Genomic DNA, 22,338 nt, shown 5'->3' with positions numbered 1-22,338 from the left:
GACAGGAGGTGGGGTGTGGCTCAGTCAGTAGAATGCTTGCTGTGCCAGCAAGAGGACCTGAGTTCAAGCCCCTGTGTAGAAATGCCAGGCACTTATCTTCTGGACGTCACATGTGTGTGTGCACATGTGCACACATGCACATAGGAACACAGATGCTCACTTGCTTGTAAAGCAGATATGTATTAAAATGATAATAATAAAAATCAAAGAGGGAAGCCATGAAGGAGAGCAACCACGACTGAACGCCTAGTAAGGAACAAAGGAGCAGAGGAACATGTCCAGTGCCTGGGGTTCACTTGACTGGACTGGAAAGCTTCCATTCACTGTATCGAAATGTTTCCATACTGGGACGCAGGCCACGGATTGAATGTGTCTCTAAGAATAATTGGAATGCTATATGAAATGTCCAGATTTTTAATGGTCAGTATGAATGTGTTATGGAAAGTGGGCTCTTCAACTATGCAGAGAAAATTCTAAACAAAACACTGGCCATGTTTGTTTGTTTTTTTTCATGGTCCACATTTTATTTAATTTTATTTAAATGTGGAGCCTTGAAAGACACTAGCTTATCAATATACATTCCCACAGAGGGACTCAACTGAGTCATTGACTCATTCTCTTGGGCTGATGAAATAGTTCAGGCAAGGTAAAGTACCTGCTTCACAAGTGTGAGGAACTGAATTTCACCCCAGAGCCCACATATTCAGGAAGCATTGTGGCTGCTTGTAATCCCAGAGCTGGGGAGGTGGAGACAGGAGGATCCACCCCTAAGACTTTCTGGCCAGGTCTTGAGCCTAATGACAAACTCTAGAACACTGAAAGACCCAGTGTCAAGGAGGTAGGCAGTGATGCTGACATCCAAGGTTGTCCTCTGACTTCCACACACAGACCCACACATGTGCATTCTCATGCATATGAACAGGCATACAAACATGCACACACATGCTCCCACTATTTTCCAAGTTGTTTTCTTCACCCATGAGACTGGCCATGTTGTCTCCTGTTACTGGCAGATGTTGGATAAACAGCACCTTCCTATGCTGTTGATTTAAGTGTGACTTGCCTTTACCCTCCTGGAAGGCAATCTAGAAATAACTTGTGAAATTAGATATACATAAAATCTTGCAATCCAGAAATGTCACTCCTAGGATGCTGCCCCAAAGATGTAACAGCCATGGAATGTATTTATGACCACAGATCATGTGATGGTAAAGACAAACAGCCAGGAAGCAGATGCTTCACACCAAAAGGTAGTGGAATATCATATATACAGAGCCAAGGACAATGGTTAGCAGGCAGAATGTTTTAAGTACAAAATTCAAGATGCTGATAAATGTGTATGGTCTGGTTTTTATTAAAAAAACAAAAACAAAACACACCTCCGAAAGTGTGCTCTGTGTGTGTGTGTGTGTGTATGTGTGTGTGTGTGTGTGTGTGTGTGTGTGTGTGTGTGTTTATGTCATGAAGAACAGAATGAAAGGACACATAGTTCATCTATTAGGAGACAATAATGAAATTTAGAATTATATTTTTTTTAATTTTCCATGAATGAAGTCAATGATTAAATATCACCATAATATAAGAAGAGATTCTAGCCGGGCAGTGGTGGCATATGCCTTTATTCACAGCACTCGGGAGACAGAGCCAAGCGGATCTTTGTGAGTTCCGAGGCCAGCCTGGTCTACAGAGCAAGATCCAGGACAGGCACCAAAACAACACAGAGAAACCCTGTCTCAAAGAGAGAGAGAGAGAGAGAGAGAGAGAGAGAGAGAGAGAGAGAGAGAGTTTCTATCCCCTCTCTCTTTCTCATTTTTATTTTTATGTTGTGTTGTTGAGACAAAATTGTACTTTATAGCCCAGGCTGGCCCAGAACTCACTGTGTAGCTCAGGCTTGCCTTGTACCATAGTTCCCAAGTTCTAGGATCACAGATGTGAGCCACAGTATCCAGCTCCATGCTCACCATCTCTTGATCAGAAATTTATCTCAATTCTCCAAACAAGCAAGCAAGCATCTCTTCCTTTTACTGCTAGGTCCTCAGAGGTGGACTCCTCCCCGAGCCCCACCACACACCCTTTGCTGCCCATGGAAGTCCTCGCTGAATCTAGCTTCATGTTCCTCCCTTCTCTCCTCTCCTGTCCCCAGGACAAAAGGCGGAAGTACGGCATGCTGCTCGCTAAGGAGTCCAGCAGCTCTGTTTTCTACCACTCTCAAGATGAGGGACTTGACCCAGGCAGCGGGATCTGTGCCAAAATCTTTAACTCGGAGCTGACCCAAGATGCCCATCCATGCAACGGAGACGCCCCTATCCATCACGGTTGGTCCTCTGCTTTCTGCTCTGTTCTGTTCCCTTTTCCATGGATGCCATAATGATTGCTACCTTATATTGAGCATTTAGCATGTATAAAGCATTTGATAAAACAACAACAACAAAAAAAAACATCTCTGGGACCAGTTAGCAGCTATGGGTGTGGATATAGTGATACCCATTGTACAGACAAGAAGATGGAGACTGCAGAATCTCCGCAACTGGATAAGTTCTTGGATGCTAAAGAGGGGGTCAACCTAGACCTGTGTGCCTTTGTAGGGTTTGACGCCCTTTTCAAAGAGTATTTACTGATTATTTGACAAAGAGCAAAGTGTGTGTGGTGGGAAGTAGAATGGTTCTCATCTGGCACCTGCCCTCCAAGATCCCCCCTTTAGACACAAAGGCACAATTGACCTTAACTCTGATAAAGTAGAGGAAGGGAGACTGCAGTTGTGGGGACCCCAGGGAAAGAAAGGCATATATAGAGATCATAGACAGCTGAGGGCTGGCTCTTAGTCATGGGAAGGAGAGGAAGTGCCTGCCAGCAGAAGGCCTCAAGCAAAGCCATGGAGGCATGGCGTTGGCCACTCATCTGGTAGGTCTAGTTTCCTCTGAGCACACAGCATCTCTAAAGGGGCTGGGAGGGGCCTGGGGAGACGGCTCAGTAGGTAAAGTGCTTGTTGAGAAAGCAAGACCCAGTGTAAAGGCCAGTGCTGAGAGGTGGACTCAGGAGGATCCAGGGGCATGCTGGTCAATCTAGCTTATCGATGAGCTCCAGTCAGTGAGAGAGCCTATCAAAAGAAGACAGTGGGCTGCTCACCTCGGCAGCACATCAACTAAAATTAGAACGATATGGAGGAGATTGGTATGGCCCCTGCACAAAGATGACAGGCAAATGCATGAAGCATTCCATAGGGTTGAATAAAGTCAACATGAAATAAGTGCATTATAAAAGTAAAAGTCTTAAGAAGATTGGGGCTGGGGAAATGGCTCCGTGAATCAAGTGCTCACCACACCAGTGAGAAGGCCAGAGTTTGGACCCTCAGAACAACCCATCCAAAATGAGTTGAGCAGAACACAACTGAGGAAGATTCCTGACATCAACTTTGGGTCACACACACACACACACACACACACACACACACACACACACACACACGCGTGATGGAGAGGATAGAAGAAGGGACAGTCGTGAGAAGATAGACCAGGGTCAGACCTGGCAAGGCTTTGGTTGCTGAGAGAGACCCCTGCACATATTTCTGTAAGAAAACAGGAACTAAAGACATTTCAAAGCAGGAAAACAGCATGTAAGCCTCTTTCTTTCCCCCACTGCCCTCCACCCTGATAGCTCCTCTCTTTCTGTCCTTGCCCAGGTCTGGATGTCTTCAGGCGACGGAGGGCATACAGTACCAACCAGATCTCCAGTCAGAAGGCCTGCCCAAGGGCCACCACAGCCAGTGACCCCACTGGGACTGCCAGGAGACACCCACTTAGAAAAGCCAAGGTGCAGGACCTTGCCAATCATAGCAGCTCAGGGAGCCAACGATGGCAGATTGATCTGAAGGTACCTAAGCAGCATAGGGTGGGAGGGAGTGGGAGGGTGTGGGAGGGGGTGGGAGGAGCTTGGCTTGGCTGTGGCTCACATATATCCACAAAGATGGGGTGTTTATCACATGAACATTGAGTATCAGGTAGAAAGCAGAGTCCAGATCCAGATAATGCCAAGCCTCCTGATGATGTTGTTTTTTATTTGAAACATTTATCAATGACCCCTCAGACTGGTCATCTCTGGCTTAGTAAGTCACTCCTCCATCCTTAACTGGACCTTTAGCTGCCAACTCCAAATGACTTCCTAATCATAATGCTCACTGGTCAGTGAGCTTGCCCGGCACAGGGCACCTGTTTAGACTCTTGTCATTAGGTTTTATGGTACCTGAGAGGGAGGGAGTTTGGAGACCATCCATCCTGTCCTGATACAGATGTGGCAACTAAAAGTCAGAGAAGTAAGCGGACTTACCCAGAATACCCACCAGCCTGTGGACTTGACCCAGGAAGCCCTGGTCCTCGGGGTTCTTGCTTTTCCTCCATCACACTGCTGGTCTTTCCATGGCTGGACAGTCACCCAAGGCAAAGGAATAGGAGTCAGAGCCACCACAGGAAAGGTCACCAGTGTCCTGTTAGGTCAGCCCTCAACAACCTCAGCATTGCTGCTGTCAAGGCTCTGCCATAGGAGTTGGTCCTAAGCATGATAGAATATCTCTGAGGTCAGGGGGATAAAACAACCCAGTTGAGACTACTATGCTAAACTGCATGATGACTTAGGCATGTTCTTCTAGACAGAAACCATTTGTTCTAAGTGTCTGGGCCAAAGCAGCTTCCCACCATCTCCAGTGTGCCTTCCCGCTTTCCTACCACATCCTCTCCCAATCTACACATATGCATAGGCCACTTGCCACCTGGACCCTGGGGACTCTCCTTTGTGCTTCTCCAGGGACCCTCAATGTTCTTGGTGTATGTTAGCTAGACTCGGAGCCAGGCACTCTTCTCATATATTTCTGAACCTCTCTGAACCCCACTGCCTCATCTACAAGATGGAGAGAATGTAAATAGTTGGGTGAGCCACCATCAGCCACCATTCACTAGCAGATATGGAATGGGAGCATACTCCAGGTCGGGGAGGCTCCCAGGCTTTAGTGGATACAGGATGCAGTCCTGGCCCAATGTCTAGCTGTAGCTGGTATTCTTCAAAGGCAGCTCCACTCACTGAGGGCCTCAGGCAGGCTAGCTCCTTTATTCCTCCCATCTAGCTCCATCTCTTTCTCCTCTCCTGCCTGGCTGTCTCCTATAATCTGTCTCTCCCCAGCACTTCACTGTGTGTGTGTAGATCCCCCAGAGACTCTGGCTGGGTGAAAAACTCGCTTGTAGATGCCTCTGTTACCATGGAAACTGTAGCAGAGTCCATTGCTCTCTGACCCATTGTGGGTGGTAGTGAGGTCAGCAAAGAATATCTCAGTGGAGGGGTCAGAGAATCGTGGCTTGGCACCTGCCTCCCCAGAGGTACCCTAAAGTGGCCAGTCTCCTTTTCTTTCCATGCCTTGAGATATAGGTCCTTGACCTAGAGACAGGAAGGCACCCCTTCTATGGGAGGCACACCCCAATACATACTAATACATAATAATGTGACAAGATTCCCCAAGGTTTACCAATATCCCCCCCCAATTCCATTACACCTGGTAAGTGGTTTTGTCTTCTCATCTTATTTACTTACCAGGTCATGTGTATGGTCTAAGAAACTAGAAATTCATTTCAGCTTAATATTCTTCCATCACAAAAGTAATACATACTACTCAGCATTTGGAATCAAATCTTTCAAACAGTTCAGTTGGGTATAAAGTACAAATAAAGTCTCCCTCCCCTACACCAATGCACACTTGACTCCAAGTAGGTCTTTCTAGAAATACTATGCACATACACGTATATACAGAACACATGTATATTTTAATAGCTGCTTATGTAAATTGTGCATAGTGTCTTAATGCTTTTTAAAAATTTGCATCACATTTGTTTCCTCTGTGTACACATTTGGGTGGGTGAGTGGGTGTGCATGCTTCTACTCTCATGTGGAGGTTAGAGGACTGTTCCTGGAAATAAGTTCTCTTTCTACCGTGTGGGTCCAGGGGATCAAACTCTGGATGTCAGGGTTGGTAGCAAGTACCTTTACTAACTGAGACATCTCCCTGGCCCTCTTACTGGCTTTTGAATTCATGTTTATATATGGTAAAATTACTCTTCCTGATGAACAGTTCTCTAGGCTGATGATCACCAAGTTTACACTTTGTCATCATTGAGATGCAAATCTGTCATAATTTAATATTTGAGGTAATTTTTCCTCAACTATCTTCTCACAGCTGTATGAAGAAATCCTTCTATTCAGTATTATGTGATACTCCATTACACAGATATATCATAACCTAATCACTCTCCCCTACTGATGGGATATAGTTTCCAGATTTTTTTAAGTCAGGGTGTCACTGTGTAGCCATGGCTGACCTGCGAACTCACTGCATAGACCAAGCTGGCTTCAAACTCACAGAGATCTGCTTCCCTTGCCTCCTAAGTGCTAGGATTAAAGGCATTGCCACCTCACCCAGCTAGTTTCCTGATCTTTACTCAGATTGTCAATACTACAACAAATACACATGGCTTGCACATAGACCTTGGAACCCTATGGCTCCCACAGGGTTGGATTTGTAAAAGTGAAATGACTGTCTCGGGTAGCCTGTGGATTCCAATTGGTGATAGACAGCCCATTGTCCCAGTTTGTACCACTCCCATTTACCATCCATAAGAGACTCTGACATATTTAGCATCACCAAACATTTAGATATTTACCAATCTCCAGTATGTAAAAACGTGACTTGTTTTAAGTGGCTCTGAACATTTCTGCTTAGCTTATTGATATGTTTGATGCAAGTTACTTGTAGATGAATGCCCCACAAAATTCTAATTTTGTCTTTTCTCTCATTACATGGGAGAGAATTTTTTCTTTTCTTTTTAAGACCAGAATAAGAATAATTGTTTATTGGTACACCAGAAGAGGGCAAATAGGCTGGGCAGTAGGTACAGTGCCACCTGTCCCTTAGGGCAATGCTTCATGAGGCAAGGGGATGGTGTGTCTTCCTGTGCTTGGAAGATGTTTCCTTGTGTGTAGCTTCTGGGCATATAGCTTGTGTCATGAGGAAGAGGGCAGTCCAGTTGGTTGGTAAATAATCCTAGGATCTTCAAATGAGTCACCATAGATGTGCCATGCAGTCATGTAGTCAGTCACTGCCATGCACATCAGGGCAGCCCTGGTCCAAGGCTGAGGTCACCTGGCACTGGGCCGCAGCAGTGCCTTCATGACCCTGCGTCCCATATGGTGGAAGAACTCCTCTCGTGTGTGTCCTCTGACCACACATGCTCAGTGGCACACTGCTTTACACACAAACACACATGGTAAGGAAATTAAAATGCATTTTTAAACAAACACATGTTTTTAACAGAAGTCGGTGGTTGGGTGGGACTCAAAGGATCCTGAATTCTCAGGAAACCCAAGCTATACCAAGAGCATTTTCTTTAAAAAAAAGAACTCCATCATACATGTTGCAAGGGCATTTCCCATTTACCCCTTGGCTTTTAGATGTTTGTTTATACCTAGCCTAAGAAGAGATAGATGGAATAATCAAAACAGACTGAAAAGCCTGTAAACAACACCAAACACACACGTAAGCTTTGTAAGGATAGTGTAGCGAATTGATAAACCACAGAGAGCCCACTGTGTTCAGTAAACAGTGCTGAGATCTACACCATTTGGAAAATCAAAGTAAAAGCTGGTTCCTAGGAAAATAAATTACATATGAGTCAAAGACTTAAAACACACAAACAAAAATAACAAAACTTCTAGGAGATTTTTTTGGGTGGGAAAGACCTTTTAAGTGCAACATATGGGAAGACATACGGGAAAGGGTTGGTAATTTTAACTCCACACAAAAAAGGTTTTAAGCCTTATGCCAAAAAGGAAAGCGGGTGTGGAATTCTTGGTGGCACACAGTTCTCTGTGCCTTGGAGTTGACCCGTGGCCTGGGAGTTTTCTGGTTTCTATTTCTCATGGGTGGTGGAGACAAAGTCATGAGTTCATGGGTCCCTGAGGGGCCTGCTCTGAGAAGAGGAAGAGCTGTGGAGGAGAGAGAGAGAGAGAGAGAGAGAGAGAGAGAGAGAGAGAGAGAGAGAGAGAGAAAAGAAGAAGAAGAAGAAGAAGAAGAAGAAGAAGAAGAAGAAGAAGAAGAAGAAGAAGAAGAAGAAGAAGGGAGAAGAAGAGGAGGAGGAGGAGGAGAGGAGAGGAGAGGAGAGAGAGGGGAAGCATTGGGGTCAGAATAAGGAGGCTCTAGCCACCAGCCACCATGGGCTTCACCTCCTCCTTCACTTCTCTTCTTTTCCCTTCCTCCTCCTCTCCATCTTCTTCTCTTTCTCTTCCTTCTCATCCCCTTTCCATCATCTCCTCCCTTCCCCTGCTCTCTGCTGTCCTCCTTAGCCCTTACTCAACAGTGTCCATGACCTGAGCCAGGGCCCCAGACTGCACGGCCCGGGAGCCCGCAGGCCGTCCCTACTGCCTCAAGGCTGCCAACCCTCGCTGTTCTCTGGCCAGGAGCCCCAGGCCTGGAGCCCTAAGAGGGAGCTGGATCCTGGCTCCAGCCCTAAGTCTGCACCTGACAGCCGAAGCTCTGAGGACCTGGGTAAGCGCCCAAGGTCCAAGATCTGAGGGGGCAGAAAAGCTAAGGCCCAATTTCAGATGACAGAGACAGAGGACCAGAGCCTTCCCCTGTGCCTTCGTGAAACTCTTGCTCTGAGAACCTCTTTAGTCCCATCTTCTCCACTCAACCTGACTGTCCCACCCTATCAATCCAGCCCCTCAGGGACAATCTTCCTGAAAGGTATCCCCCACTGGGAAATTGTTCACTATTCCCTAAGTTGGGGTAGTTTTGACTGCCCCCGGGGAAGGAGTAGCATCCTCTATGGATGGCCGCCTGTCTCTGGCCTCAGGTTCAGCCCTCTTGTCCCTCCACCCACAGAGCCACTCCACCCCTCCACCTTCGAGACGGAGACATCCTCAGACTGGGAGCCCATGGCTGAATTGGAGGAGCAAGTCAGCCCTTGCAGGCCTGACACCCCAGGCCCTGTGCTGGGCAAGGCCTTGGTCAAAGGCCTGTGTGACAACCAGCGTCTGCAGTGGGAGGTGAGCTTTGAGCTGGAACCCCCAGCCTTGCAGAGGAGGGACATGCAGGATGCTGACATGTGGAGCGAGACCTTCCACCACCTGGCAGCGCGAGCCATCATCCGCGACTTCGAGCAGCTGGCGGAGCGTGAGGATGAGATTGAGTTGGGTGAGCGCCCAGGATTGAGGAAGGGGCGGTATCCCCTACCAGAAGCCAGACCTTTAACGGCACAGTGCCCCACCTACTGCCCAAGATCTCCTGCCCAATCTTCAAAGTCCTGTCCACACCCAAAAGTCCTCAAAGCCTTTGCTCTAGGGGTTCCAGTAACCCAACCGCTTCTCTAGGTTAGCCACCTAACTAACCAACTCCACCCAGTGTCCCCTCCCATGCCTGAATGTCCACCCTACCTGTCACCAAAGGCTTGCCCTTACCACATGGTCCACTCTAGCCTCCCAGGGCCCTGCCCATTGGCCTGCGTATGCCCACCCTTCTTCACAGCACCTCCCAATGCCAAACCCATACCCCCAAAAAACGTTCATCCCTACCCTTCATAAAAGCCCCTCCCACAGCCTGGAAGTCTGCCCTCTGGACACAGGCTTTGCCCACCTCCTAGATCCACCCATTCTTCATGGAAGCCACACCCCATGCCCTGCCCACTCTTGGAAGCGGAGAGGAGGGATCCTCATTGTGCTCGAGGTCCCACTTCTAATTCTGCCTCCCCTGCCTCCAACTCTTACCACCGTCCTGCGGTGGCCAAGGCTCTCTGCACTCCACACCTCTCCCACACACATTGAATGGTGCCTGGGGTTCGCTCCTCAACCGGAGGTGCCCTCCCTTCTCCAGCCCTGGCCTCCTCCATCTCTCGCTCCCATGCTCCTCTCTTCCTGCCTCCTCCTCTTCCTTACTTCCTCACCCCATGCTCCCTTATACCCAGCACTTTTCTGCAGTGTCCCTTGCCGGTTCTAGAGACCCAGCAGTGACAGCGGCTCCTCTCAGACAACCTTCCCTACAGAGTCCCTAGACCTAGCTGAGACCCTGCACTCTCTCATCAGCCCCACTGACTTCCTGGTCAGCTGGGGACCCAGCTGGAGGCCAGGCTAGGTGTCTGGCCCTGTTGATGCCTCAGGAGCTTGGCTGGCATAGAACAAAGCCAGTCCATCCTTTCCCAGGAGCACCTGGCACTGGCTAACAGAGGCCAGCATTAATCAAACAATTACACAGATAATTAATTAAGTGCTACTCAGAAACACATGAATCTAAGCCATGTATAACAGGGATGGTTCGGGAGCTAATTTAGCTCAGGAACTGGGGCAGCCTTTCCCTAGAACATGACTATTGAGATCTGGATGAAACACGCTTGGAGAACAGAGATAAGAGCCAATATGAGTTACATGATTCCTTTGTTCTAGTTTATGCTTCATTTACATACTATGTGGCTTATATTTAATTTGTATTTTGGGTTAATGAGTGATACTCTTTTTTCCTGTGAATACTCCCTGGGCAGTGGCGGCTGCTGCTGCTGCTGCTGCTTCTGCTTCTCCTTCTCCTTCTCCTTCTCCTTCTTCTTTTTGGTTTTTGGTTTTTCCAGACAGGGTTTCCCTGTGTAGTTTTGGTGCCTGTCCTGGATCTCGCTCTATAGACCAGGCTGGCCTCCAACTCACAGAGATCCTCCTGCCTCTGCCTCCTGAGTGCTGGGATTAAAGGCGTGGGCCTCCACTGCCCGGCCTTCCCTGGGCTTCTTGAACAGTCTCAGAAGGCAACAAGCTCACAAAGAGGACTCACTACTTGGTAGAAAGGGCCTGAGCTTCCTGGTCAGGTCATACTAAATCCTAATCTCAGGTCCTTGTTAACTTGCTATATGACCCTACATAGATTCATTCTTTGGTTTTCAATCTCTCTCTGTCTCTGTCTCTGTCTCTGTCTCTCTCTCTCTGTGTCTCTGTCTCTGTCTCTCTGTCTCTCTCTCTCTCTCTCTCTCTCTCTCTCTCTCTCTCTCTCTCTCTCTCTCTGTGTGTGTGTGGGGGTGCGGTGTGTTTGTATGGGAGTGGTGGGGGTGGAGGCCAGAGGATGATGATGAGTGTGACCCACTTTATTCCCTTAAGACAAGAGTCTCTCACCAAACTTGGAGCTTGGGACTTTTTGGCTAGGCTGGCTGGCCAGCAAGTCCCATGGGTCCTCCTGTCTCCCCATCTCTGCATCCCCTGCACTGGGTTACAGGTGGCCATGGTCATACCCAGCTTTTCAGTTGTATGCTGGAGATACAAACTCGGGTCTCCATGCTTTCTTGGCAAGCACACTTACCCATGGAGCCATCTCCCTGGCCACAGCTGTTCAATCCTCTCATCAGGGTGGTAGGGCCTATCAGGCTGGGAACCTATGAAGTCCTGAAGGGTAAGGTTTTCAGCTCTCTGCTATTGTTCTGACCTCTTGGCTTTTAACTCTGCAATTGGCTCTGTGTTTCTTATTTAACAAGACGGTTACATCTACAAAGCCCTGTAACAAGGCTCCCATTAGTCATCCGTAAAATTCAAATATAAAACACGGACAGTGTAGACTACCTTCTAAATAACTGTTATCTAAGGGAATTCACTATCTTTTATTTTTAAGATAATGACTTAATTTTTTACATTAAAATATCCTTTATCTTTGTGAAATGATGAATTTTTTTGTCTGAATGTCTTTAATTAGTACATTCACAGACCCTTGAGTTTTCAGACCTATTTGATCCCAAAGATGGAGACTGCTGGTCAAGCTCTCCTTTTAGCTTCCAGAGTCTCCAAAAATACTTTCTGATCCCCAACAGTGACCCTCACTGTTCCTCCCCCAGGGTCCAATCGCCGATACCAGGTGAACGCTGTGCACACCAGCAAGGCTTGCAATGTGATCAGCAAGTACACAGCCTTCGTGCCTGTGGACATAAACAAGAGGCGGTACCTGCCCACGGTAGTGAAGTACCCCAACTCTGGTAAGGCGTGTACGGTGCAAGGGTGGAGCACCTCAGCCATGGGCCTGAGGAAGGGCTGAGATACCGCGAAAGAACAGCCTGCAGACTGGGGTGCCAGGCAATGCAAAAGCCAAAAGGCTCCCAGCAGGTGGCTTGGCCACCAAAAGGGAGAAGAGCAGGCGCCTTTACTGTACTTTGTTTTCCTCAGGAGGGACAATGAATGATAGAGGGTCCCAAAGTGTCTGGATTGATGCAAACGAGGTCCAGATGGGTCAGAGTGACAATCACCCAGGAAGGAAAGCTTGCCCTTCCCTGATGTTCCTGTCTTCATTTCTCTTGATGGGTTATTCTTGGAGGGAAAGCAAGTGACACATGAGGTCACGTGAGTTAGAACACACCAGTACATACTATATTTTTCAAAACGTGGATATGAAATGTTTGTTTTGATAATGTAGTATATTCCACTGCAGGGAGCTCCCATCATCCATCAGGCCCAGCCTGGTGACACAGGCCTGTCATTCTAGCTACTCAGAAGATTGACACGGAGGATTGCAGTTCAAGGTCTATCTGGGCTATACACTCAGTTTCCAAGGCTAGCCTGGGCAACTTAGCAAGACCCTGTCTCAAGATAAAAAGTAAAAAAGAGAGCCAGGGATACAACTCTATGGCAGAGTGCTTGCCTAGTGTGGGAGTCCCTCTAGAACTGATTTCTTTTGTTTTTACACAATCCATGTTTTAAAGCATATTTTAGATCATCTAACTTTCAGAACAGGTTCTGCAAAGTGACTCCATTATTGTCAAAAGTGACTTATTATCGGGATGCAGAGGCAGAAGAGGTTTAGAAACGTGGTCTGGGTCACAAAGCAGGACAGGCAGAGCTAAGCTTTGAAGCCTGGTGGCCTGGTACCGTCTGTGTTCTCCCATGCCTCCATACTTTCTCCTAATATTTATTGCAACCTGGGACTGGCGAGGTGGCTCAGCGGGCAAAAGTACCTGCTGCCAAACCTGAGGAGCGAAATGTGATCCCTGGATCCCACATGATTTAAGGAGAGAACCGACTCCTGAAAGTTGTTTGTTCTCTGGCCCTCACACATGCCCAGTGGCAAGTTGTGTGTGTGTGTGTGTGTGTGTGTGTGTGTGTGTGTGTGTGTGGTGTCTGTGTCCATGTGTGTGTGTGTGTGTGTGTGTGTTATCTGTGATGTCTGTCTGTGTATTTCTGTGATGTCTGTGTAGATCAGTGGTTCTCAACCTTCCTAATGCCCTTTAATACAGTTCCTCATATTGTGTTGACCCCCAAACATAAAATTATTTACGTTGCTACTTCATAACCATAATTTTACTTTAATATGAATTGTAATGTAGATATCTGATAAGCGAACCCTGTGAAAGTGTCTTGATCCATAGGTTGAGAACCACTGGTGTAAGGGGACAATTTTCATGGTTTTTTGTTGTGGTGGTGGTGGTTGTTTTTTAACTCTAGGGTTTTTCTTTTCTGAATTCCACTTTCTTGACGTTTGCAAGGCCTTGTCCTGGGTTGGTTGGTGGCTTGTTTTGTTTTGTTTTTGTTTGCTAGTCTTACTGGAGATGGAACCTGTTGTTCGAATGCTAAACAATCTTACAATAAAAACCCTCCACCAGTTATTGGGGTGAAAGTTGAAAGATCAGAGAAGCAGAACAAGCCACAGCCAACCTCACCTAGGCAACTCCTCAGCCGATCCTGTTTCCACAAATCCTCAGACTGAAAGCTTGTGAGTCCTCACCCAAAAGGCCTCAGCCCAAAAGAGCCTTTAGTTCCTGTCTCCTCATGCCTCATATACCTTTCTCCGCCCTGCCATATTACTTCCTGGGATTAAAGGCCTGTGTGCTTCCCAAACAAAGGCATGAGATCTCAAGCGCTGGGATTAAAGGTGTGTGTCACCACTGCCTGGCCCTGTTTCTCTCCTAGACTGAGTCAATCTCATGTAGTCCAGGGTGGCTTTCAACTCACAGAGATCCAAATGGATCTCTGCTTCTCAAGTGCTAGGATTAAAGGTGTGTGCCACCACTGCCTGACCTCTATATCTAATCTAGTGCCTGGCTCTGTCCTTTGATCCTCAGGCAAGCTTTACTAGGGTACACAATATATCACCACAGGAACCCAGAGCCTTGGCTTGCTGGGTAAGCACTGAAACCCTGAGCTACAGTTCTTTTTTTTTTCCTTAACCAGATCTCCAGGAAGATGTTTAGAAACCAAGCGTGTCCTTCCTCTCTCCTTCCCTTTTATTTCCTTATCCACGTTACCAAAATCATCCCTCATTCTTGCCTCCCATTTCCAGCTCAGACCCCCAGTGCTGGACCAGAGGCTGTGGTCCTGATGTAGGGACACTCCTGTCTCAGGGAAGCCTCTCTCTCTCTCCCCCCTCCCAGCTCTGATCCTGTGGCCGGCATGTGTAGTACAGCCTGAGAGGTCAAGGACCCAGGCCACTTTTTACTTCAAACTCAAAATCCCCTGCAGTCTAGCCCAACCCTCCCCACATGTGTGCTAAGAAACCAAAACCCCTATTTTTTAGCCTGTAAATAGCTGTCTAATGCAAAAAATAGAAACTATCAAGTCAGGAAGTGCATTCAAGGACCCTGGGTTAAATAAAGCTGGGAGCTTTCTCTGCTGCAAGAGCTCTCAGAGCCCCTAAATGTTAGTTTACATCAAGACGCCGGGGGAACGGGAGCCACAGCTTTTCCAAATGTATTCCCCACGAGACTATTCCTCTGTGTTTATTTGTGTATTTGTAGATGTGGGACCATATGGGTGGGTGCATTTGTGTGTGCACATACATGCATGCCCACATGTGGAGGCCAGAGGACAATCTCAAGTGCTGTTTGTCTGAGACAGCCTCATTGGCTAGAAGCTCAGTGCATGGGCTAGCTGGATGGATGGTGAGTCCCAGGCATCCTCCTGCCTCTGCCTCCCCAGCACCAGGATTATAAGTGTGGACCACTACACCAAGCTTTTTCATGTGGGTTCCTGGGACTCAAACTCAAGTCCTTACACGTTTTCCTGACCGAGCCATCTTCCCAGAAACACAGCTTTTATTTTTAAGGAACAACTCCCAGGCTAATGTTCTCTGAGAATGAGGTCTCCTAAACACACTTTGAGAAGTTGGCTTCACCCTTCTGCCTTCCAATGGCAATGCCTGAGGCATTAAGGCTCTGTGTAGGAGGAGGGGGCTGGGACATTTCACAGTATGTCAGCAGTTATATTTACCTGGTAAGACGACTATCCCCATTCTCCAGATAGGGAAACTGAGGCTTGGAGTTCACATCCTCTCCAGCTAGTGAGGGATGGGGCTGGAGTTCATACCCAGATTTTTCTGGCCCCAAAGCCAGAAGTCTTGTGTTATGGCACCCTTGCCTACCTTAGGTTAATTGAAAGACGAAAGAGCCATTCCTTCATTGCTGACAGCCTTGGGAAAAGGGCAGAAACCAACAGGCTCACACCCGCCAGATCCCTTTTCCTTCCTTGTCTTCCACGAAGGTGCCATGCAGCGAATGGTCAGCTTCCGGAACCTGACCCGACAGTGGAAGAGCTCATCTGCTGGTGTTGGAAAGTCCCAGACCGTGCTCAGAGAACATGCCTCAGCTGCAGGAGACAGCAAATTCCAGACTCTAGGTAAATGACATCTCGTGTGCTCGGAAGTCCAGGCATCCCTACATCCAAGGCCTCGGGGCCCCTCTCTAAGTCGGCAATCCTGGACCTCTAAGCAAGGAGAGGGCAAGGTCAGGTCTCTCGGGCTCTGGAGAACTACCATAGGCACAGGGGATTGGTATAACTCCAGGACACAGCTTTGTACAGAGGCAAGAAGCAGGAAACAGCAGGCAGGCCTTTCTGCAAGGCTTTCCTGCACAGCATCCCCTCTACCCCTCTCCAGCCCCTGGGTCCTTCCCGACACCAAGTTCTGGGAAACCTAATGAGCAGGAGCAAGTGATGATCATAGAGACTATTCAGTCTGCCTGGGTCACACCATCTGCTATTTCCTCGGTGCCTAGCATCTCCTTTTCGGCCTTCACCTGATCGCTGGTGCTTAGAGAACTGTGGCGTGACCTTTGTGTGACCTTGACAGTCTAGCTGTTGTACATCTTTCATCTATGCCTGTCTTCTGGCTCCCCACAGATAGCCTGTGCTCTTCCTAACCCCTCCCTTGCACCCCTCTATACACAGTGGGGACATCCTGCCCTCTGCTGAACATGGGATGGACACCAGAGGCAACCCTGACCCCAGTCAGCCACCCACACTGTAAGAATGTTTCCTCAGAGGAAAGAGATAGTAAAAGACTAGAGTACTGGATTGCAGAGCCACTTTTCAGAATTAAGGACAATGTCTTTGTCTCTTTGTGCCCCAAGCACCAGGGGACCAGCTGAGCCCAGGCACTGAGTTTCTGGAACTTTCTGTTTTAACAGTTCCTTCTCTGCATCTCAGCACTAGTCAGGCAGAGGCTTCCATGGAAATCGCAAGCCCCTTCCTTCCTGTCATGCTTTGTTCAAACCCCGTGTCTCCAGCCCCTCACCTCTTATACTACCCCTCTTCGTTCCCTACCAAAGGTTATCAGCACTGCGCTGAGAAGTTGCCTGTGCTTAGCTCCATCCTCACTACTCAGAACCCCTCGCAAGCATCTCAAGGGACTTTCTGTTCCTTGGTCAAGAGAGGAGAAATTTGGGCCTTGGAGAAGTTAATAACTCACTCACGGTGGCAGTATGTGATGGAATCAAGGCTTGGACTCAGTGTTTGCCAGTGAACTGTGACATTAAGTGACACTGTGTTCACCTCCTGGTTGCCTCAGTCATTCGGCCACTCCATCTCTAGTTCGCTCTTGTGCTGAGTGCTGTGGCAATGAGCCCCTTCTCATTTGGGGAGACTGAGGCTTTGCTGGACGTGTTTGTACATGAACCTCTTTTCTATAATTTAGACCTTCCCTTATGTCAGCTTGTCCCATCACTCTGGCTCCAGAAGTAACAATCCCAATAGTCATCAACTTGGTTCAGCACTGAATTGGTTACTCTTCTGTTCCTGTGACAAAATACCCTGAGCAGAGGGACTGAGGGAAGAAAGGACTCGTCGTGGTTGGCAGTTCCAGAGGGATAGAGTCCCTCATGGTGACAAAGGCATGGAAAAGAGAAGAGGAAAACAGTGGTGGGAGCAGGAAGGTGGCTAATCACGTTTTCATCCACACACAGGAAGCAAAAAAAAAAAAAAAGAGAGAGAGAGAGAACAGGAAGTGGGGCCTACCCTAGTGACATATATCTTCCAGCTAGACTTGACTCCAAAAGGTTCCATAACTGCCCCCCAAACTTTCCCACTAACTGGGGATCTGGTATTCAAATCCATGAGTCCATGGGGAACATGTCCCATTCAAACCACCACAAGCATGTTTGTGGACTATGATTAGCATGTCTATTTTACAGACTGGGAAACTGAGGCTCAAAACCTTCTGTTGAGTCGAGGCTATGTACTGGTGCCTCCTGGAAATCTAGAATGAACATCTCAGTGGGCACAGAGCTGGGGAGGAAATACCACCGCATCTGGACTCTGACTCCCATCCTGAAGCCTTCCCAGACTTGCCTCAGATTCCCTGTGGGCTCTGCAGTTCAAGATTTCACTGAGTAGATGGCTGAGTTCTTAAAGCACTAAGCATTCTCTGAATGATGTCTCACTGACTCCTCCCACTGACACTGTGAGACAGGTACCCTTAGCCCCAACTTACAATGTAAACTGATAACATTACCAAGAGCCCACTGCTTAGTGAGTGGGGGTGTTAAGTCTTTGATCCCAGCATGGTAGGAAGAAAGGAAGGGTGAAGGGTGCTCAGGCCCCACCGGCCTCCTCTGTTGCAGCCCTAGAAGAAAGCCCTACTTCGACCTTCAATAAACTCCTGTCCCCAGGCTGTGAGAAGCAAACCGCTGAGGAAGGTAGGGAGGCAGCTGGGGCTGGCCCTCTTACTGTGTTGGTGGAATGTGAGAAGTACTAGGGGCAGGGAGGTGTCACCAACAGAGTGCCCAGAACTTGACTGATGTCTCAGAACAGTCAGCAAGAGATGGAGAGGACTATCGCCAATCTAATAATGAAGACATTGAGGCTTAGAAAGGGGAAGTAATTTGCCCAGCATCACTTAGCAAGTTTGTTATAGAGCTAGGCCTAGTATTGGCCCCCGCTGGTTCCAGCTAAGAAGCCATTGTCCCACGGCACCCATCATGGCATCCTCTAGCAGGGATGCCAACTCAGTGTCAAATCCAGAAATGGTGTGGTTGGTGTGAAACGGTAACAGTTCCTTCAGTCACCTCCCAGAAGATGCCAGGGTCTTCCTGCAAGAACCCTATAGGCTCACCTGCCCCTTACCTATGTCACCCTTATCCACTGCCCCTGGGGTGTAGCTGCTCAGCAATCAGTTCACATCCTGGTACCATCTATACATAGGCAAGCTCCTGTCCCACTCAGAACCTATTTCCCTAGGTGGAAAGTGATTCAGTGGACAGGTCCCCTATCAAATCTCAGTCTGTCATTCTGTGACTCTCTAGGTCCCCCTCACAACCCATCCACCAGTGCCCCGTCCTCCATGAAGACCTCCGAGACTCTCTTTGTATCGAAGTAAGTGGAGTTTCCTCTGAGAACATGGTGCTTTCTTTCCTTTTTCTGTCAAAGGCAGAGGCAACCTTACCTCAATGGTGCTAAAAAGCCCTGCCACCTAAGGATGCCACAGTGTGCTGGGTCTCAAGCTGCCTAAATATTCCCTCTATTTCCAAGGTCTCTTTAAATATGAACACCCATGGGAAGGCCAAAAATAGTTACTTTTTTCTTTGCTGTGAAAAAAATCACCTAAGCAAAGCAATTTTCAGAGGGTTTGGTTTGTCTTGTGCTTACTTGGTTTGAGGGTACAGTCCATCATGGTTGGGAAGGCATGGCGGCAGGAGTATGAGGTGGCTGCTCACATCGTATCTGCAGTAAGGATACAGAGAGATGGATGTTGGTGTTCAGCTCACTTTCTCCTTCTCATTCAGTCCAGGACTCTAGTCCATGGGATAATCCATATTTAGGGTGGGTCTTCCCTCCTCCATTAGCCCAGAGAGTTGCCTCTTCCTTGGCTCTAGATCCCATCAGGTTGACAATATTAACTGTCACAACTATCCCTGGCCTTGGGTGGACACAGTATCCACAGACAGTATCCACTGACCTGACCATTACCCTGTTGTCACTAACAGATGAGTTAGGGAGGGACACTGCCCCTTCCTCCAGGCCTCCATTTCTCTGGCTGGCAAATGAGAAGATTGAGGAACACCATCTGTTGGGTCCTTCTGGCTCTGCCTTTCAGCAGCTTCTGGGCAGGCATGAGAGGGCTGGGATGACCCAGAGAACCTGTTTCTATCTACGCAGGTTGAATCTCAGCAAGCCAAGGCTGCTAACCCGAGCTGCCAGAGGCTTTCTCAGCAAATCATTGGCCAAGGCTCCAGAGCCAACTCAGGACACACAGAGCTTCGACTACATACCACTGGTAAGTGCTAGACCTCAGACCCCTCCCACCCAGCTTATCCCCTGCCCATGCCTTCCCCTCTCCCAAGGGAAGGAGCTCCTGTCTCAATGCCCCTATCCAAAGAAATCCTGAACTTCCTAGAACTCCCCACCCAAGAAGCCACCAAGGCAGAGGGGACAGTCAGGAATTCCCATGTGGGGTGTTGGTATTAGTCAGTGCCAGCCTCAGGATGCTTTTCTGCGCTCTGCTACCTCTCCTTAAAAATTCACGGGACTTTGACACTGTCCTACAACATCAGCCACGTGTCTGTTCTCGGTACATAAAAATAAGTCTTGAAATGACTCTCAGGTGAGTAAAAGTCGCATCCTAAGGACACACCCTTGCTCCAAAAGTGGCTCTGTAGCTGGCCCACTGTGCCATGGTGCTAGAGGAGCCTGGATCTGCAGCCTGCTGCTCAGAGTCAAGGAACATGGCAAGCAGTGTTCTGCCCCCTCTGAGTGTCCCTGAGCTTGGGGTTTGTGGGGTGAAGGAGTGGCATGATTTGGGTACATCACCTCATGTCTCCATCCTTCCACACCCAGGTGTGTGCATGGTGTCATTGGGTGACTAAGCACATGTAATCACTCTGCAGTGTTAACTGAGTCAGACTCAGTGCAGACCTTGAGGAGATGGCCTTCAGTTAGATAAGTGTAGTTCCTGGAATGAAGCATCCAGTGGAAGGCAGGGTAGGAACTGGGCAATCCCACCCCTTGAGAGCAGTGGGAGGTTCTCTTTGGTGGGAAATACAGGTATGACCCTGAGGCCTGAGGTCAGGGGTCAGGGGTACTAACAGAATGGAGTATGACTTCCCGAAGAAGGTAGTGGCTGAGCTAAGACCTGAGTCTTGAGGAGTCATGACTGAAAGCCTAGAAAGGAGACAGCTTGGCATCTGGAGAAGGAAGTTGAGGGAAGGGGAGTGCAGAAAAAATGGAGCCAGGTGGTGCAAGGCTTTATAAATCACACGCTGGACTTAGTCTAACAGAAAACTGAGTAAATGGGAAATTGATCATGGCCTTCAGAGAACGTGTAATCTAGGCTTTGTGGAGGGAGGTCCCTCTGAGTGCAAGACAGATGAACAGATGTGGAGGAGGAAAGAGAGAGGGGGCAGGGAATGTGTGAGGAGGCAGGCAGTGGACTAAGAGAGTGACAAGTCCCCATGCAGGGAGAGGGGTGAGCAGGCTAGAGTCTGCAGGACAGGTCTGCACAATCCCAGTGGCCAAGCAGAGCCTGCACAGGGTAAGAGGCAGGTATGGAGCCGGGAGAGAGAGTGAGTTTGGCTTGGAGAGTGATTAGCCCACTATACTGAAGGGTAAATTAATTAAGAGCATGCCCAGTTGACTTGGGGTATCCTGAAAATAGGCAGAATGGGCAGGAGGAGATGAATAAGCAGACATTTCATGTGGATCTGGATTTCACGTGGCCTGGGGCTCCATGGCCTGAGAGGTTTGATGGCTTCCCTGCCCACAGGTGTCTCTGCAGCTGGCCTCGGGAGCCTTTCTGCTCAACCAAGCCTTCTGCGAGGCCATCCAAATCCACATGGAGAAACTCAAGTGGACCTCACCCTTCATCTGCCTCCGAATGTCCCTCGTCACCCACCGGCATGATTCAAAGAAGAACCAGAGTCCACAGCACTGCCCTGCGCCGTCATCTCCATCCCCACCCTGTGAGGATACCTCCCTGGAGTCCCAAGCTGAAGGCAGCTCAGGTCTGGACCCAAGTGCACTGTTGGAGTACACAGGAAAGCTGTGGGCCACTGTGGTGGCCCTCGCATGGCTGGAACACAACTCAGCTTCCTACTTCATTGAGTGGGAGCTGGTAGCTGCTAAGGCCAGCTCATGGCTGGAGCAGCAGAAGATACCGGAAGGGCGCACACTGGGTGTACTCAAGGCCACTGCTCGCCAGCTGTTCGTGCTCCTGAGACACTGGGATGAGAACCTGGAATTCAATATGCTCTGTTACAACCCTAATTACATGTAGGGGAGGGGTAGAGGGATGGGCCATTTGGGTTGGTAGGGGAACTTTTTGAAAGCTGTAGACAATATAGTGTTACTAGACAGAGCCTTGGACTGGCAGTGGTGGGCTTGAATTCAATCCCAACCTTGCTACCACCTGCTAACTTTAGACTAGTCACTGCCCCATCAGGGCCTTAGTTTCCAATCTACAAAACAAGAGAGGGAGATAAGGCCATGTACTAGATCTTTAAATGGACCCAATCTTCCTTTCCATTCAGATCTTCAGCCATTTTCATGGTGAGAGAAACACACACACACACACACACACACACACACACACACACACACACACACAGAGAGAGAGAGAGAGAGAGAGAGAGAGAGAGAGAGAGAGTTGAGTTTTCCCTGGAGAAAGACCATGTTGGCATGCACCAGGAAGAGAAATGCCCCCCTCTAGTAAAAAGATAGATAAGAAAATCCATCGAAGATAAGCAACCAGAACCACAAGCTTGTTCCAGGCACCAAGAAACCTTCCCTTGTTTATTGCACTGTGGGATAGGTTTGTGTCTCCATGGTAACAGTCCAGGGGCTCCAAATCCCACTAGAAAGCCGACCAAAGAAGCATCCCTCCCAAGACTTTGCAAGAGATTCTTCCTAGTAGTTGAGCACTGCATGATTGGCACTAAGTTTGGCTTCCTATCTAGGAATATGAGGGCAGGACCAGTGGGGGATAGGTTCTCTTCCAGCCAAAAGAGTAGACTGTAGGTAGCTGTGGTCTGTAGAACTAGTCTAAAATAGGCAAGCCCACAGGAATTGGTGAAGAAACCAGACTTAAATAATTTACATGCT

At 48.4% G+C, this 22,338-nt stretch overlaps 1 protein-coding gene and 1 non-coding gene across 4 annotated transcripts in view; both read left to right on the top strand.

The window, feature by feature from the left end:
* The window catches only part of Vwa5b1 (von Willebrand factor A domain containing 5B1), a 62,882-nt gene extending 41,074 nt beyond the window's left edge, over positions 1 to 21,808 (top strand). For all 3 annotated transcript variants that reach the window (XM_036180083.1, XM_036180081.1, XM_036180082.1), the window contains 10 exons: positions 2,144 to 2,315; positions 3,680 to 3,870; positions 8,377 to 8,578; positions 8,915 to 9,226; positions 11,886 to 12,023; positions 15,514 to 15,648; positions 17,868 to 17,942; positions 18,549 to 18,618; positions 19,402 to 19,519; positions 21,005 to 21,808. In XM_036180083.1, coding sequence (XP_036035976.1) covers positions 2,144 to 2,315; positions 3,680 to 3,870; positions 8,377 to 8,578; positions 8,915 to 9,226; positions 11,886 to 12,023; positions 15,514 to 15,648; positions 17,868 to 17,942; positions 18,549 to 18,618; positions 19,402 to 19,519; positions 21,005 to 21,514 — 1,923 coding nt within the window. In that variant the 3' untranslated portion in view covers positions 21,515 to 21,808. The remainder of the gene's footprint in view (positions 1 to 2,143; positions 2,316 to 3,679; positions 3,871 to 8,376; positions 8,579 to 8,914; positions 9,227 to 11,885; positions 12,024 to 15,513; positions 15,649 to 17,867; positions 17,943 to 18,548; positions 18,619 to 19,401; positions 19,520 to 21,004) is intronic.
* Positions 3,119 to 3,225, top strand: LOC118578968. Its single transcript, XR_004944348.1, has one exon. It is a non-coding gene; the product is annotated as a U6 spliceosomal RNA (small nuclear RNA).
* Positions 21,809 to 22,338: the final 530 nt, after the last annotated feature.

This window comes from Onychomys torridus, chromosome 2 (genome assembly GCF_903995425.1).
Source record: "Onychomys torridus chromosome 2, mOncTor1.1, whole genome shotgun sequence".
NCBI lineage: Eukaryota > Metazoa > Chordata > Mammalia > Rodentia > Cricetidae > Onychomys > Onychomys torridus.
This window is presented reverse-complemented; position numbering and strand designations above follow the sequence as displayed.